Raw genomic sequence first — 18,391 nt, 5'->3', positions numbered from 1 at the left:
TTAGCAGACTTATTAGCTCCTTTTGCATCAGTAACAAGAGTGATATCTGCTTCTAGTTATCCAACTATTGGTGAAGTTAAATTACTTTTTGAAGGTATTAGAATGCATTTAAATCAATCTCGAGGTGAAAATTTTATTTTACAAGACCAAGTAGATGAAATGAACCGTGTTTTTACAAATTATTTTGATGAAATAAGTGAGGCATTACATGTTCCAGCCTTTTTTGATTTCCGTTATAAAAAATTAGCATATGGTGATATGTCTCAAAATAATATTTTTGAACCAATTCGTAGAGCAATGGCCAATTATAGAGAATCTGATGATACTCATATACCATCTCAACCCATTCAGGCTTCTCAGCGTCATTTAATGAATTTATCAGCAATTGAAACAAGAAATTTTTTTCGCAATTTAATAGCACCAAATCAAACTCCGCAGCCTGTTTTAAATGAATTGGAACTTTATTTTACTTCTAACTCACCGGGTGATGAAATAGTACCTTTAGAATGGTGGAAAAACCATTCTATGGAATACCCAATATTATCAAAAATGGCAAAGGACTACTTAGCCATAATGCCAACGTCTGTTCCTTGCGAACAGTTTTTTTCAATTGCAGGAAACCAATTTAGTCAAACACGTAACAGAATTGATGCTAATACAGCACGAGCATGTTTATGCTTAAAATCTTGGTTAGAACAAGGAAAAATTGAATAAAATATTAAAAAATTTTGATATTTTATCCTTTCATATAATTAAAAAATCTTTTATTTTATTTTTTTTGTATAAATTTTTTAACTTTTTATGTATTCTCTTTAAAAATATATGTATTTATTATTAACATTAAAAATAAATTAACATTTATAAAAAATGAATAAATTACTAAATTTCAGAATGAACAAATAATCTTAAAAATTAATAAATTAGCATTAGGAAAGAATATAAGCATGTAAGTGGGCAGAGTTGCCTGTCAAAACACTGAAACTCCAATCTTTAAAAAAAGCGTTTAAGCGGAATATCTCATCATCCAGTGATCAGAAAAGGATGAAACCACCACCATTCGAATCCTCTCAGCGAGACGCTGTCGAATGGTGACTAAACCATATTTCCAGATCAATAGATAACCAACAATTATTAAATTTGTTATAAAATAGTTTTGCCGACGTAATTGTTTTTCTATCGATTCTAAAATCATGATTTTGATACCATTCGACGCGTCTCAGTAAGACGATTCGAATGGTGGTAAATTCATCCTTTTATAATCACTGGATGGCGAGATATTACGTTTCAAAGTTTTTTTTTGAAATTTCCGAAGTCATAGTTTCGAAAATTTAAAGCTTTGAGAAAAAATACTTCAAAACGCAATATCTCACCATCCAGTGATTGTAAAAGGATGATTTTACCACCATTCGAATCGTCTCGCTGCAGCGCGTCGAATGGTATCAAAATCATGATTTTATAATCAATAAAAAAATATTACGTCGGCAAAACTATTTGATAATAAATTCAATAATTACCGACTATCTATCGATCCTAGAAACATGATTTAGTCACCATTCGACGCGTCTCGCTGAGACGATTCGAATGGTGGTGGTTTCATCCTTTTCCGATCACTGGATGACGAGATATTCCGCTTAAACTCTTTTTTTTGGAGTATCGGAGTTTCAGCGTTTTGACAAGCAACTCTACAAGTGGGAAGAGTGATTGTCATTATTTATTGGTTTGGAAATGGCCGGTCTTTATATTATTTTATGAAGACCTTTATCAGATTAATAGGTTTATTCAATATAAAAATCATTTATTATATAAAGACCGGTACGAGGACTGGTCGGTCCTCAGGACCGGTCCTACTGCGCCACAAAAAAATGCAAGACCGCGGTCCGGTCCTACAAGTCCTGGGACCGACCGGTCCAGGACCGAGTAGGACCGGTAGGACCGATGACCATCCTTACCTACGGGGGCTCAAGAATCCCCTATATCTGTCACCATCTGTCATTAACATCTGTCATATAACAATATACTAAAAAAGGATAAAATAAGGGAAAAGAGAGGAAAATATGATAGAATCAAAGGGGTATGACAGATATGACGGATATGACAGATGTTTCAGAAAAATCGGGAGAGGGTATTCCCAGAAAAAAGTTTTGATTTTACCCCCAGATCTGTCATTCTGTCATAGTTCTGTCATATAATCAGGATTCCGTCTAATAATCTGTTGGAAGCAGTGAGATAGCAAACCAGATAAGTTAGCAGGTAAGCCCCTAGAAGGTCTATAAAGCCAGTAAGACCAACCCCGTCCTGCCCCCGTCAGAAAAAATAAGTAATTGAACAATGGGTATACCATAAGTAACCTATAAGGACAGATAATATGTATACCCCGCACGCAGTATCAGTAATCCCCGAACTTGTAAGCCATATCCTGGAACACATTCCAAGTAGCAATTTTGGGCCACAACTTTTAGAAGTCAGCCCAATCTGGAGAGCTGAAGCTGAACGAGTACTCTGGAAGCGGCATAAAAAAGCCGAGGAGGCATACGACAGGGCAGTAGAAAAAAAGGAAAAAGCAAATGATGCTCTTGGCCAATCATTGGAGGAGGAGGGTATCCTCCGTGAACTTGAATGGAAGGCGTATCAAAAGGCTTGTAAAGAGTTAACGGACACTAGAAAAAAGCTAACTATAGTAAAAGGAGCTCTTGAGCGGTTTGGATTTTAGATATATGTAGTTTGAAAAAGGGGAAGGGAAGATTTAGAGCAGTCGTAAAGGTTCGTGGTTTATAGTTTTTTTTTACCCCTAGAAGATAACCAGATATAACCGGAAGACCGCAGAATCGCAGGACCATAGGACTACAGGAGGTAAATTGGTAGGAGTGCAGATCTTTGGAAAAATATTCGGCAATTGAAGATTAGGTAACTATAAATTAGTACTCGATTTGATAGAACAAAAAATGACTGCCTAAACTAGCACTCAAGCTCAAGTTATCCCCAAGTTCGGTGAACAGAAGAAGGCTTTTAGTATTGATGAGCTTAAACGGCTCATTAACGCTGCAAAGAATATGAGGGATCTCAATCAAGCTAAAAGTTATCTTTGCAGTTACTTTATCCCCTGCTCCAACCCACATGGAGTCTTCATGTGGCGATCAGAAATCAAAAACCTCGAGCACATCCCTGATAAAAATATTAATAAACTTATCCGTCCAATTACCAAAGTCTTTTACACACAATCTGAACAGGGTCCTTCACAAAAGGTTGAATTTAATATCAACAAATGGTTTATGATTGAATATAGTACTGTATGTGTAGCTACTTGTGACCCTCAAAAATCCCGTATCTTTAAACTAGGTGGCCAACTTTATCTCAATATCTTTCCAGGATTCCTCCATATCCTGCGTCCAATATCCACTTTTGAATCTACAACCCACCTCGCGGTTAAATTTATCTTCTCCCACATTCAGGATATCTGGTGTTCAGGCGATTGGAATCTTACTGAGTATATCATAAAGTGGTTGGCCGGTGTGGCAGCTGGAAGGAAAATGTATTCGATTCTCTACCTGAAATCTGGACAGGGTTGGGGTAAGAGTATTATAACAGATTTCATTCAACGTAGTGTTTTAGGTACTCAACTTGTTTATAAGACCAGCGATCCTCAAACGATTCTTGGAAGTTTCAATGGGCAATTACAGGGTAAGGTTCTTCTCCTCCTCGAGGAAATGCCTACAGAAAAAAGCCAGTGGAATAATCTGTATCGATCGTTGAAGGATAAGGTAACAGGCGATATAATGGAAATCCATGAAAAATACAAAATGCCAACACATTACAAAAACTTTATATCCACCATTGTACTCACTAATGAAAATGCTCTCAGAGTGGAGAATGACGATAGGCGCACAGTGTTCTTGGATGTGTCACCATCCCGCAAGGGAGACCTCAACTACTTTAAGAAACTCAGTGACGCTATGAAATACCCAGGCGCCAGTAAGGCATTCTATGCTTACTTGAGAGCCATTGCAGACGCTTACCCAGACTTCAATGGGAATCCACCACCTATGACAACATCTAAGCAGGATCACATCATATCGACTCTTCCACCCCTATTTCAATTCATAAAGGACACTTACCTCATAGTAAAAAATCATATAACTGACCTACCTGTTCAAGAATTTTATAGGGTATATACTTCATACTGTGAAACTCATTGCATCTCACCATTATCAAAGATAAACGCTTCTAGAATCCTATCAAATGAGTTGAGTATAAATAGTAATCGGACTTATATAAATAAAAAGTTAACCCGAGTATATAGCATATCCAGGGAGGATCTTTACAAGAAATACCTCAGCAAAAAATGGATACATGAAACAGATGAAATCGATATAGAAGGAATTGATATAGATACTCCTGAGAAGCCCACATCTGATCCAAATGCCTTGGTGAAGTTCTTGGCAAATATATATAATCCAGCTAGTAAATCGCAAGTAGATCAAGAGAAAGTGGAGTTAGTTGTTGAGAAACCTGTTGAAGAAAAACCTACTGAAGAGCAACTAGTTGCCAAAAAGGCTCCTCCACCAGTACCACCTAAACCTGATTGCTTGAAGGTAAAACCTGCACCTGTCATCAAAGAGGATCCTATTCCTGAGGAATCTCCAGCTCCCATAGAGTCAGATACTGATGAAATTATAGACAGTTTCTCAGACTGTTATCTATCTGATGAGGAACCTGATCAAGAAAATGAGCCGCCTGCTGAGGAACCTGCATTTGAAGCTGATGATGACTATGACATTTTAGATGACTTGCTATCTGACTCAGATCCTACAACTGCAGACAAAGTTCCTGAGCAACAATCCGAGTCTCCTGCAGAATCTTCTGCAAAATCTGAATCTCTCACAGATTCCAAATCTTCTACAGAACCCGTAGTAGAACTGACTATCAAAGAGCAACCTATCCCAGAACCCGACACAGAACTAGAAGTTGACTGGGACCCTGAACCAAAGGAAGGTACTCGAGCACACTGGGCTTGGCATGAAAGGCACCGATGGGATCGTAAGCCATGGGTCAAGAATTCAAAGGACCAGGTCTTCAATGATCTCAACAATACAGGTAAGGATTTATGGGCTAAGTACCAAGACGTGTCAGACGACTATGACTGGGAAATACTCGCGTTTGAAGTAGAGGAATGTCCCACAACACGTATTAAGGACGAGTACCAGTATTACCTTAGGGAGGTAGTAGACCGCTTCAAGGACTGGATCGAATATAATGGGAACTTACCTAAAATACCTAGCCATAAAGAACTCGCAGATCTAATAAGAGTATACAAGGAGGATCGTGATGCCGAGATTATCCCTACCACCTCTGGTTATGAAACTATGAAGATGAATAAGGGTAAAGCACGAGAAATTCCAGAGGAACGTCCAAAAACTGATATGGAACGTGAATGGGAAGCCGCCAATGGAATTGTCGACGACTGGGATGAAGAGGATCTTGATCGTGTATGCAGCAAGATTGACTCCTTTTAATAAGATAAGCACTTCTTAGTTATCTTATATTTTTTGTATAAAAAACCTATATTACAACTGAACACAATTCATAAATACATCAAATGGTTTATTCAGAGATTGTCCGTGCTTTACCTACAAGACTGGATATCAAAGAATTACAGTATTCAGGCGCAAGATTTTCCAGAGGAGCAATAGCAAGACTTGGACAGCGACTCCAATCCCGGTATCCGACACATAAATTTCAGATTCTGCTCCCCTATGAAAACTGGAAACCCGGTGGATGGACATCAGGAAACCAACCAGCCAGCCTCTTCTCACTCTTGGACCACTACGACGAAGCACAACTACCGGATGACGCAGACCCTGATTATTTTGAACGATTCATAATTTATGTGAGAGATGCTCCACCAGTTGCAGGGGGGTGCAATGGGGAGCTAAATGATTGCCTGTATGAATGCCTGAAATATATCTACGGCACATTCTCTAAAATGCCAAAGTCAATCGAAAAGCCCGAGTATATCAAAAAGGCATTAGGTCTCAATCGTGATGCTCCAGTTCCAGTCTCATATATGGATAAGGTTGAACAACTTGCAGGAAGCCTTGCACTTAATATTGTAGGGGATTCCACTCGAATTTCTAAGAGCAAATCTGATAGATGTGCAACACTTATCCTGTCTGAAGGCCACTACTCTCTTGCACTGAATCCCGGAAGATTCCACCCTAGCAAATTAGATAGAAAACAAAAGTCTCCCTTTGTTTATTGTGAAGATGGGGTTAATAATGTAGTAACAATATACAATGGTAAGACAGTTAAGTCTTTTACAGTTGGACAGTTTCAGAAAGGTAAGAACTCTGATAGTTACTCCTTCATCCCTATCGAGAAGAATTGTAAAACTGGAATATATGAAACACTTGAGGAAACATACCAGAGGATCCATGAAGAGCGGGATTCCTTCCTACAGGCTACAAAGAAGTTCGGTCTAGGAATCGACTTATCTTACCACAACTGGTCGTAAAAGAGAACTGCACTCTGGCTTTTTGAACGGTTTAGTGTAGGGGTTCCAGCCAATGATCCTTTTGACCCAGTCGAAGCAGAGTGGATAAGTGATGCAATGATGGGAGGTCTTATCTGGGCAGACAATGAATGGAAGGGCTATGGAAGGCAATACGACGTGACAAGTTTGTATCCAAGTATTCAGCAATCAAATGCAAACTTTCCAATCCGACAAGGTAAGTTTCAAATACTCAAAGACTTTGTAGACCATAAAGGTTATGCCTTGTATGGATTATTTCGTGCTAGCTCCCAGGGAGCGCCCAAGGGCAAGGTAAGTGGTAATGATATTCTCTTCTGATAGAATAAGAGGAGAGTCTATACATTCATTGACTTACAACGAGCAAAGAAACTTGGTCTCGATATACAGTTAATCCAGGATGGAAAGCCAAATGCCTTGATATATGACAGAGAAGCAAGAATTCCTGGGACTGTAATATTTGGTGAGTATGTCCACTTTCTCTTCAATATAAAGAACCAGGGTGGCGTGGCTGGTCGTGTTGCAAAGAGAGTTCTCAATACACTATGGGGAGCACTCTGCCAGAGGAAACGCAATTACAAGACACTCACCACAGATCAAACAGATCCATTCAAGTTTCCAGAAGGCCACACACTTGACTCCATCGTACCAGTAGGATCTGACCAGTGGCGATTCCAGTTCACAAACCCAGGTAGTCCCTTCAAGGGTGAGTATCCTAGGATCGCTCCATTCTTATTAGCACATGGACGGAAGACGACTTCAGAGTTATTAGAACCATATAAGGATAAAGTACGACGCATCCATACAGATGGATTTATTCTAGAGGAACAGCCGAGTAGTCCTACACTTATCACTTGTCCAGAAAATACATCCAAAGCATTGAAAGCTCTCAAGTTTGAAACCGCAGGATACTGCCATGTGAAAAATGCAAACAAGGTTATCTGGACATGATTGCCAAAAATGCGGTTGGATTTACAGTAGGTATATATATTTTTTCTTGCTTGAATGTAAAGTCAATTTGAAGATTCCTATTTATTACAAAGTACAAAAAAGTATAAGGAATCATGTCAACATATACCGAATTAGCAAGCATTATTAACAGCACTGATAGCATTAGTGATAAAGTTATTTATGATGCATCACACAATCAGTTTACCATTGTCTCTGATGAAACTGTCCTCAAGATTATCCGTGCATTGAAAGACACTATAGTAGTCGCATTAGTATCTGGGTTTAGCAAAACCAGCTACCTTGTCCAGGATCATGTGAAGTATATCAAGAGAATCCAGACAGCAAAGTCTCCTGTATCATATGTGAAGTTCGTGGCCAGAAAACTCTTCCCAGATAATGCAGCATATACTGCTAAGATAGCAAAGATTCGTGAATCATACAAGAATAAACAAGCTCTTTTAGACAAACTTGAGGCCCTCTTCGAGTTGTATTATAATGTAACTAAGGACTCATTAACAGGTCCCCCAAAGCGAGCTGTCACTATGAATGAGGCTGAGAAAACCTTAGCAGAACTTCTTGCATAAGCGGCTCCTGTACGAATTTAGTTTATATTTTTTATCCATTTGTAATAGGTATACAGTAATTGAAGATGGCTATAGTATAAGTAACATAACATCATGTTGGACCGATTACCAGTAGAAATAGTCGAACGCATTGTTGCAAAGATCCCAGATACTGACCTTATTGCAGCGAGTAAAGTAGATAGTGTGTGGTGGCAGGAGGTTCGTCAAGAAGCATATAAGAGATGGAAAAATTACGCTACTACAATTGGGCATGTCCAAGCTCTTGGAAAGCCGTTTGAAAAAGGGAATATTGACTGGATATCATTTGAAGATGTAAACGACTTCTATAAAAGATGGATAGACCGCCTCACCAAGGATTAGCTTTATATTATGGAGAAAATGCTTAGGAATGGAATGTCGTGGACCCCCAAGAGAGGGAAACCATAGAGCATGCATTAAGTGAACAAAGATGGGGAGGCGACCCTTGGGGACTGAACTGGGAGTGGAATGAATGGACTCAACAGGAGTAGCTTATTTATCGGGTATCCTCATATTTCTTGACAAGGACTGATGACCATGTAACCTTATCATCAGGTATCCTTGCATTTTTTCGACAAGGATTGATGACCATGTAACCTTATCATCAGGTATTCTTGTATTTTTTGATAAGGACTGATGACCGTGTCACTTGGTTATTGTAAATTGAAGAAAACTATTAGGTATGTAGACACGTACAGAAAAAAGACATGTCTTACCCTTATATAGCTAACCCTATAACTGGACGTCCAATTATTATCAGTGGAGATACCTTTAATCGAATAGTTATGGAATCCCATGATTATATTAATGGAAGGCTTGTCCGTAGACAAACTGCACCTCCACCTGAAGAGCAACCTGTATATTTAAATACAGATACAGGACGTTATGTTCGACGTGGTACTAGAACATATCATAGACTGATTGAGAGTGACTATGAGGTAGTTGAGGATTACTACCTTGTCCATTATGAAGAAGAGGCGCTTATAGAGGAAATCATCAATGAAACACGCTATAATGAGGAAAATCTTGATGGGCAGCGGTTAACTTTCAATGATATACAACAAATCAGGACTGCTATTCAGGCTGACCAAGATGAATATGATGATTTTATCTTACAGCAAGATACGACTAACGGGACACCTTCCTCTGGTCCTTCCGGTCATCCACGAACTTTGGAGTACCATACTCCGAGACTTGCAGAGCTTAATATTGAGTTGTGTAGGGAATGTCTCATGCCTGTAAGCCCAAGTGACTTAACGGACAAGTTGTGCAAGGACTGCTCCGAATAGTTACTTAATTTTGAATAATTCTTTTTTACATAAAGAAAGATAGCCATGTCAACATCAATCGTAATAAACCAGTGCCAAAACTGTGGAGTAATCACTCCAAAAACAGCACATAGAGGATTATCCAGTGTATTATACAGACAGATTATAAAGAAGATTAGTGATGAGAATGACCCTCTACAAGCCTTGGGACTTGCTAGGGATAAGTTAGTTCAGATCATTCGTCGGGCAAGTAATGTGGACTTTACACAATTGTTTACACAAAGACTAGATATGAAAATTATGGATGGAGAGCCATATGAAGATATTAGGAAGTGGCTTCTCGAACAGCTTATAGCCATAGGTTGTGATAGTGGAGAAATTGCCTTATATCAATTTCTAAGGGATACATATCCAGATGGTATTGACGAGCCTTTCAATACATTCTATGAGAACTATGTAAATCATATAAGTAATTCAATGACTAAGAACTTTGCTTCTCGTGCCTTAGGAGCAATAGGGTTGAAGGCTAAGATGTTAAGGATTGATTTTGAAGGCCGTAAAAAAAGTGCTATGATTCTTAGAGCTTCTGCAGATAAATTATTTGATATTCTCACAAGATACTATTGTAGCAAAACGATCGATCACGTGACCAAAATTCGGCCTAATTACGAGGTGACGATCAATGTTCGAAATGTTGCATATGTTGCATATATGTAACATATCAAATATATGCAACATATCAAATATGTTCAACATATCAAATATATGCAACATATCAAATATGTTTAATTTATTTAATATATTTAATATATGCAATATGTTAGATATTTTTAGTCTGGTATTTTTGCATATATATAGACCTGTAATTAGATCTGTAGTTGAAAAAAAATTGAAGTTCAGTAGAAGAGTATTCTTAATAAAAATGGTTCTAATGATTATATTAAATAAACTGTTGTTTGAATTTAACGAAATATAAATTTGTTATCCTTTATTCGTGTTGGGAGTATATGCCGACGTACAGTGCTATACTACACGTCTGATTGGATTGTTTATTAAGTGTTTATACATATAGTTTATTTATTGATTATACCCGCCTACCTATATACCTTCTGCTTACCCTTTTCCATTTGTTTACGTTTGTAAACGCTAAAGAACTGGCTCTAACATTTGGTGCCTTCTGCCAGAAACATTCCTTACTCCACCCCAAACTCCTTAATATCGCTAAAACCTCTTTACCCTACCATAAATTTCCTACTTCCTATTTAAAACTTTATGATTAATGACTTTTAATGATATTTATTTTCGTGATTTAATCATTATTTAATGAATTTGCCGATATTAAGATAGAAATAGAGCTTTCTTAATAGTTTAGAGCATAAATTTAACATTATCAACATTTATTAACTCTTCACAATGATCTAATGATACACACTTCAAATCCCAAATTTTTTTATCAATCGGATTAATAATAATCTTGAAGAAAAGTGGTTATCCTTATGTATTCTCTTAGGATATTATATTTCAAAAAGGGAGGTTCTCCTCATGAATTATTAAATATATGTAATTTCCCATCTAGCTTATTGTTTAATACACTTGAGAATTATAAGTGAGAAATTTTACCTTTAGATACTAAAGATATAATGTATACTGCTATCATAATTTTAATCAAGCATAATGGTTTACAAGTGGCTTAAAGTCGGATCATACGTCAAAATTGCAAAGATTTACCTATTTATACTTTGGAATAATATCTTTCTTTATAACAACGAAATTGATAATAGTTTTTCTAAGTGTTTTATTGATGAATCTGAGAATGCATCGTCCATAATGATGCCATTGCTTTAGAATTTCATTTTTAGAGAGTACCAACAGTTAATTGGTATAGTGTGTCTGAGTTTTCCGATCTCATGCTTTATTTTTACTTGAAAATTTGGACAGAAATTGGACAAAGGAAAATATCACTACTATTACGAACCTTCTTTATAATGATAGACTGTAATGATTTTTCTGATGAAAAGAAAGATACCAAAAATTTGTATAAAATCTTCTATTTCATTTGGTAACAACAATGATTATGTCTTTGACCTTACATTAATCATCTATTGACACCTGTAGTTTTATCAGATACTTTTACTTCCTCAATCAACACAGGACTTACCCTAAAAGTAAATAGTATATAAGAGGCAATGCCATGATAAATTTGTAATATATGAACTTATGTATAGGGAAATTGGAGATTTTATTGCTAGAAATTATTGCAATTTTTCCCACATAGCGTAAAAAAGTAGTGCACTTAAGATCATGATGTAATGGTATGGCCATCAGTTATTGATTGGGCTAATTGAAGTTACCACTCCATAAGAAAGGCATGTTGCAATAAACAAAAAATTTTGAGGATTAATTACAGTATATGGACCACAAGACTTGTTGTAGATGATTTGTGATAGATTTGCAACTTTTACTATCTTTTCTGGAAATTTCATTTTTACTTTAATCCCACCAGTTCAGAATGCTTGAAACTGTATCACCAATGATCGGATCCATAAATATTCATATAATGAAAAATACTTGTATTAAGACCAACCAGCAGTTATCATACCTTATCCTCTACCATTCAGCAATCACATTGGCCATGAAGAAAAGTTTCGTGTGTTAAAGGAAGAAATTGAATAATAAAAACACTTCGGAAATAAAGTCTTATTGTTGACAAAATTGTTCTATATGGGCCAATTTCTGGGAAAAAGGATGACTGGTATTTTGCGAAGTCATTATGTGCAGCAATTATCGATACATTACCTACAGCCATTTGAATACATTATATATTTGAGCTTCCTAGAGTTACTCAAATTGCCAGGACTAACAACCATGGTTTGGCAATTAAGTCATGAAGAATATCAGAAACTGGTAACCAAATCCATTGGAATTTCAACGGGAGTTGAAATTTTTGCGGGGGATGATGTAGCGAAACGATCGATCACGTGACCAAAATTCGGCCTAATTACGAGGTGACGATCAATGTTCGAAATGTTGCATATGTTGCATATATGTAACATATCAAATATATGCAACATATCAAATATGTTCAACATATCAAATATATGCAACATATCAAATATGTTTAATTTATTTAATATATTTAATATATGCAATATGTTAGATATTTTTAGTCTGGTATTTTTGCATATATATAGACCTGTAATTAGATCTGTAGTTGAAAAAAAATTGAAGTTCAGTAGAAGAGTATTCTTAATAAAAATGGTTCTAATGATTATATTAAATAAACTGTTGTTTGAATTTAACGAAATATAAATTTGTTATCCTTTATTCGTGTTGGGAGTATATGCCGACGTACAGTGCTATACTACACGTCTGATTGGATTGTTTATTAAGTGTTTATACATATAGTTTATTTATTGATTATACCCGCCTACCTATATACCTTCTGCTTACCCTTTTCCATTTGTTTACGTTTGTAAACGCTAAAGAACTGGCTCTAACACTATTAATCCCTACTTGTAATGCTCGACGGTCCATGTGGCTCTTAGAAAAGATCTGTAGAAGGACTTCAATACCTTCTATTATTTTTTTATTATCCAGAGGGCGACTAGACTTCAGGGCTTCATATCGGGAGAATAACTCCTTCACATTCTCAGTTTTCAGAGTTTCAGTCTTTGCAGTCCTACCCTGTACTTTTGCTAAGAAGTCCTGAAAGTCAGCTCCTAGGGTCTTACCAGAGAGTCCATAAGCTTCCCAAAAGACAAATTTAATCCAGGTATCTGTATTCTTGGCTAAGACACCAGGTACAAGTAAATGTTGACGCTCTTTAGGGGATGGAAATACCCGAGCAAATTCAATCAAGTGTCCACCTTTTTTTGCTTCAGATACAGCTTTCTGACCATAGGGACTAAACTTGGATCGAACTGTGATTGAACTGGGTTCAGACTGAAATCGAACTGGGTTCAAACTTGGATCAAACTGAGATTGAACTGAGATCGAACTAGGATTGAACTGAGATTGCTCTGTGATAGAACTGAGACTAGTATCCCATCTTACTCGAATGGACAGTGGATCACTTTTGGACCGTCTAAGATCAAACACTACAAATTCACGTTGCAGAGTAAGATCATCAATTACTGGTGCTAATGACTCTGATTCTTCTGTATATAGGCGGATGATTCTCTTGGTATCTGTAAGGCTCCCATGACCTCCATGCAGTGAGATGTAGTTAACATTTTCTCGAATAGCCTTAGGAATGGCAAAGAATCTTTGGGCTACATAAATACATGAAATATTTTTGTGTCGTCCATGTGTAAAGTAACCAGTGATGAGATCCTGGATTTTTTTAGGTGCATCCATCAGATCCTCGAAGATTACCACAGTAGCTTGAGTAGGGTCGAAGGAGTCAATCTCTGGAATCTCACTATGGGTTACTGCAGTGAATGGGATCTTCTCCTCTTCGAAAAAATCATGTACAACTGCCCACTTCGGCTCATCAAGATATCTGCCAACTAAAAGTACTGCATCACATAGTACATACCGATTACCATTCTCCTTTGCTTTCTTGTCACCCATTAACAAATTAATGATCATAGTTGTCTTACCTGAGTCTGAGCTACCTGCTACGGCTAATCGAAAGGGCCATGATGGAGCAAACTCATTGCCTTGTCTTGAGTCGGTCGTGTACTCGTCCAAATTGTATACATAAAGATCCATTTGAATTTTATTCTAACTTAGTTTAAATACTATGTCGACATCAACACCAATTCCAGTTTATACTCCTTCAGAACCTACTGGACCGCCTCCTGCACACTTGGTCAATGAAAAAGACGATGATGAATTAGTTAGAATACTAAAGGCTCATGCAAATTTATTGACTACCAGGGGTCGTTTAACTGTTGATTCAGAGATACAGGAGGCAAATAATCAAATCAAACATATTATTAATATATTAATGTATCGCTGTAAAGCAAAACATGAAGAACTTGGTATTACAAAAGATTTGTTAGTTTTTGCACAAGGTAAGATAAATGCATTTGATGAAACGTTTACTAATTTAGAACGTCAATTAGTTATTATACGTGCTGCCAATGATAATTTCATAGAAGAAAACCATAACCTGCAAAGAGATTATGATACTATGGTAGAGCTTCGTCGACGGGCTATAGGTGAACGTAATCAGGCACGACATGAACGTAATGTATTGCAAGCAGATTATACTCAAGCAGTAAGGGATCGTAATGAGGCTCAAAATGCTGTGAATCGTGGTAATATTTTTTTAAATCATTGGCGGCTGAGGGCTACTCGGACTGGAGGACAACTTGTATTGGTTAATGCGCAACTTGGACAGGTTAATGCACAGCTAGCACATGCTAATAATAGGGTGCGTTTTGGGATTCAGACATTAGGGAGACTTAGAAATAGACTTTTCCAACAGATAGCTGCTCTTAGAATTCAGGTACAATGGTTTCGAATTAGACAATTGAACCCTCCTCCACCTATATTAAACAATCCACTAGAGACGATATGGCTACCACTGTGATAGAATTGCCGATTTTTGAGGGTAAAGCTACTGATGATATTGATACATTTGTTAGGCTTTATATGGGTTATCTTGATACTATTAATCTTAACCCATACGCTGCTGGAGGGCCACCAGAGTCTTGGAAAAGAGCTATGGGTATACTTAGAAGCTGCATGGCTGGTGAAGCGGCTGAATGGTTTGATCGAGAAATTACAGGAAAAATTGGGAACTTTCTGGTATCACTTCAAGAGGTGGAGCTAATTTAGCTGCTTTTGTAGCATTAGTAATACCAGAAGGTGTAGGAGGACCAAATGCAGGTACCTATGTAAATGGGTCTGAAGCACATGTTTATGCTACAGATGCAGCTAATGCATTAGTAACTATTAGAGCAGCATTTATTCCTACCCATGATTTAATAGGTGGAGATAAAGCTTGGGGAAGAGCTGGTGCTCGTCCGACAGATAGAGTTGCTCCAGCTACTGCAGATGCTGGTGTTGCTGCTGCTAATAATCATCCTATAGTTTTTCCAGGTATTAAACCTAACCAGGCACTTTATTGGCTTAGAACACAATTTCCAACTATTTTAGATGAAAAGAAACGTATCCGTTTTAACAGTCTTTATCAGGAAAATGTGCCAGTCGATGCATTTTATAGAACTGTAAAGAGAGCTGGAAAATTACTAAAACTAACTGATGATCTTATTATTGACCAGTTCTTTAGAGGTCTTTTGGCTGATAATATTTTTGAAGCAGAAAGGTTTAGTAATCTTAATCCTGATGACTTGGTTAAACATCTGAGAAATTTAGAACGGAGAAGGGCTGAAATGCGCTTGGGGTTACAAGATAGAAATCGACGACTTCAAGCAGATTACAGTGATGTAACTCAACCTCCGTTAGGAAAACAGGAACCTGTTGTACTGACATCAAAGTCATCTGGGGTTACTCAAGAACAATTACAAGAGTTACTTAAGGCTCAAGCTGAGGAACTTACAAAGAATTTTCAGGTGCAATTTAAACAATTACAGGCTCGGCCAGTTCGTAATCCACCAGTCTATAGACAGCAGATTAAACCTGTTCGACCAAAACCACAGAGACGTGTTGTTCAGGATCCTCAGGATCCTGATTGGGATGATGGTTATGTAGATCATGATGTTGGTGATGACCCTGATGCTCCTGAATGGACTTTGGATGATCATCAACATGCTATTGATCTTATTATGGGATATAAACGTGGGACGTCTAAAATACTTACAAATCAACTTCAGAAGGCTAAAGATAGACGTGATGATCTGGATTTGGCCCGAGCAATGAGAAACCTCGATCTTAATGATGATGCTATAGACATTGATACTGCGAGTTTTGGTGAAAAGGTAGAATTGAGAGAAAAAGATGGTGATGTCTATATGGTTCGTGTTGGGTCAAAAAAAAAGTAGGTTCGAGTATCTCAAAACTTCTTAAGTCGTCCCAAATAAGACAGCAGTTAGCTCTTCTAGTGTGCCATTGAAAGGCAAAGCAATCCCTGTTAAGATTCCTGTGAAAGTTACTGGTAGTAAGTCTACACCTGCAAAAGCTGTTACTAAGAATGACTTATTAAGCCTGTTAAGGTCTGCAGACTTTAGGAAATTACTCCGTGAGATTCTTCAGGAGGAGTTATTGTCTGCTAGAAAAGTCCCAGAGATTCCGGAGGACCTAGTTGAGGAGGAACAAGAAGAGGATATCAGGGTAGACGATCCTATGGATATTGACATAGCTCGTTTAGAGAATACTAAAGATCTTTTAGCACTAGATGGGGAGGTTAATGGAATAGCAATTCAGTGTTTAGCAGACACTTGTGCTAATGCGTCTTTTATTCAGAGAGAAGCTGCTGAGGAATTAGAATTGAATATCGACAAGAGTATTACATACAATATATCTGGTGCTTCAGGAACAGGTAGGACATTCGGCATGGTAAAGAGAGTGTCAATCAAACTTACCCCTGATTATGCTATCACTGAGGATCTTGCAGTTTTAGATGGATACAAGCATAGGGAAATTGGGTTAAGCCGAACATGTCTGAAACGTTACAATTATGATGTCCATGAATCACGTGAACATATAGCCTTTACCTGTGATGGGAAGAATGTTTTTATCCCGATAGTTCCTGATGCTAATCGAGGGGATAAAAAATAAGACCCTTTAATTCTTCTATTTTTTTTTATTCCCAAAATTTGCGAATTAAGTCAGGGACATTCTCCTTCAACCGGTCAGCAGGTTCCCAAGTAGCCTCAGTGTCTGGATAGCGCTCCCACTTAACCAAATACTGGTCTTGACCTTTTCTAATGCGATGCCGAAGTATCTGCTCAGGAACAAATCTTTTAGGTTGTCCTCTTATCACAGAGTCAGGTGGAGGCTTTTCATTAATAGGAACTACTTGCAATTCCTTTCGGGTATATGCACATCTGGATACACCTAATCGACCATGTGGTCCATTAAGGAGATATGTAGGAGGCTGTTCAGGTGAGAGTATCATTTTTTTGATTACACGAATGTTTGGGTTCCATCTTATATCTCCTGTACGGAATTTTCGGTGAAGTTTATTACCGAGTACTGAGATAGGTTCATCTAACTTTACTCGGACACACGTTCCTTCAGAGAGAAGTTCTGTCTTTTTTGACACCTTGGGTGACCCAGTCGGAATATCTGGAGGATTTCTTTGCCAGATTTCATCTATTTTATTAACTACATCACGGAAATCTTCTGACTATTCCACGGATGTCACCCCGGTTTTCAACTCCTGTGCTACCATTCATTTGAGAAGGGGTTCTTGAATAGCTTGGATAGCTCGTTCAGCGTATGATTGCTGTTTGTGTCTTCCCGGCTCTCCAAACCTCATCATCACCCCTAAACTGTTCAGGAAAAAATCACGTACCTGATCATTGGTGAATTCTGATCCGGAGTCTGTCTCTATTCGATGTGTTGGTGGCTTAATGCGATTTCTTCTGTAGATTTTAACAAATCCATTGAGAACCCTATTTGCAGTTTTATCCTTTAGGGGTTCTGCGTCGACTCATTTACCCGCGACTTCTACCACTACGAGGAAATAGTGGAATCCTTTGGGGTCGACTGGCATCTCTGCGAGATCTGCCTGATGTGTCGCATTTGGTTTCCATACAACTACTCATGGATGCTCTGATGACTTCTCCTTTAGGGGCTTTTTGTATAGGTTGTAGTGCTCCTCACCTTTTAGAATTCGTGCTGGTACTCTGGAGAGATTGTAGTATTTGTAATAATTCTCTAAATGCGACATATTATGACAAATTAAAGGAATGGTTTTAGACTTCAAATCTTAAAATGACACGTTTTTACTGCCTAAAGTGCAAGAAGGAAACTGAGACGGCTAATGAAATACAAGATATGACTACAAATGGGCGTTACTGGCTGCATGGTGACTGCACAATTTGTGGTATGCATAAGAATACTTTTACTGGAATAGACTGGGTGATCAAGAAGAAGACTAAGGAGAAAAAGAAAGAAACCGCTGCTAAAAG

General features: G+C 37.6%; 3 protein-coding genes across 3 annotated transcripts; all 3 read left to right on the top strand.

Annotated features, from left to right (window-relative positions):
- Window positions 1-5,593: 5,593 nt before the first annotated feature.
- OCT59_029202 (uncharacterized protein) lies at window positions 5,594-7,474 on the top strand (the record flags this gene model as incomplete). The annotated part of the gene is made up of 3 exons (XM_066142203.1): window positions 5,594-6,465; window positions 6,544-6,817; window positions 6,914-7,474. The coding sequence occupies 3 exons, from the start codon at window positions 5,594-5,596 to the stop codon at window positions 7,472-7,474; spliced, it is 1,707 nt and encodes a 568-aa protein (XP_065994552.1).
- Window positions 7,475-7,587: 113 nt separating this feature from the next.
- On the top strand, window positions 7,588-8,058 carry OCT59_029201 (uncharacterized protein; the record flags this gene model as incomplete). The annotated part of the gene is made up of 1 exon (XM_066142195.1): window positions 7,588-8,058. The coding sequence occupies one exon, from the start codon at window positions 7,588-7,590 to the stop codon at window positions 8,056-8,058; it is 471 nt and encodes a 156-aa protein (XP_065994551.1).
- A 93-nt stretch (window positions 8,059-8,151) lies between these two features.
- On the top strand, window positions 8,152-8,567 carry OCT59_029200 (uncharacterized protein; the record flags this gene model as incomplete). The annotated part of the gene is made up of 2 exons (XM_066142189.1): window positions 8,152-8,370; window positions 8,445-8,567. 2 exons carry the CDS (start codon window positions 8,152-8,154, stop codon window positions 8,565-8,567), a joined length of 342 nt encoding a protein of 113 aa, XP_065994550.1.
- Between the last annotated feature and the right edge of the window lie 9,824 nt (window positions 8,568-18,391).

Source organism: Rhizophagus irregularis, chromosome 9 (assembly GCF_026210795.1).
Source record: "Rhizophagus irregularis chromosome 9, complete sequence".
In the NCBI taxonomy this organism is placed as follows: domain Eukaryota; kingdom Fungi; phylum Glomeromycota; class Glomeromycetes; order Glomerales; family Glomeraceae; genus Rhizophagus; species Rhizophagus irregularis.
Note: the sequence above shows the minus strand (reverse complement) of the source record. Positions and strands in the feature narration are given on the sequence as shown.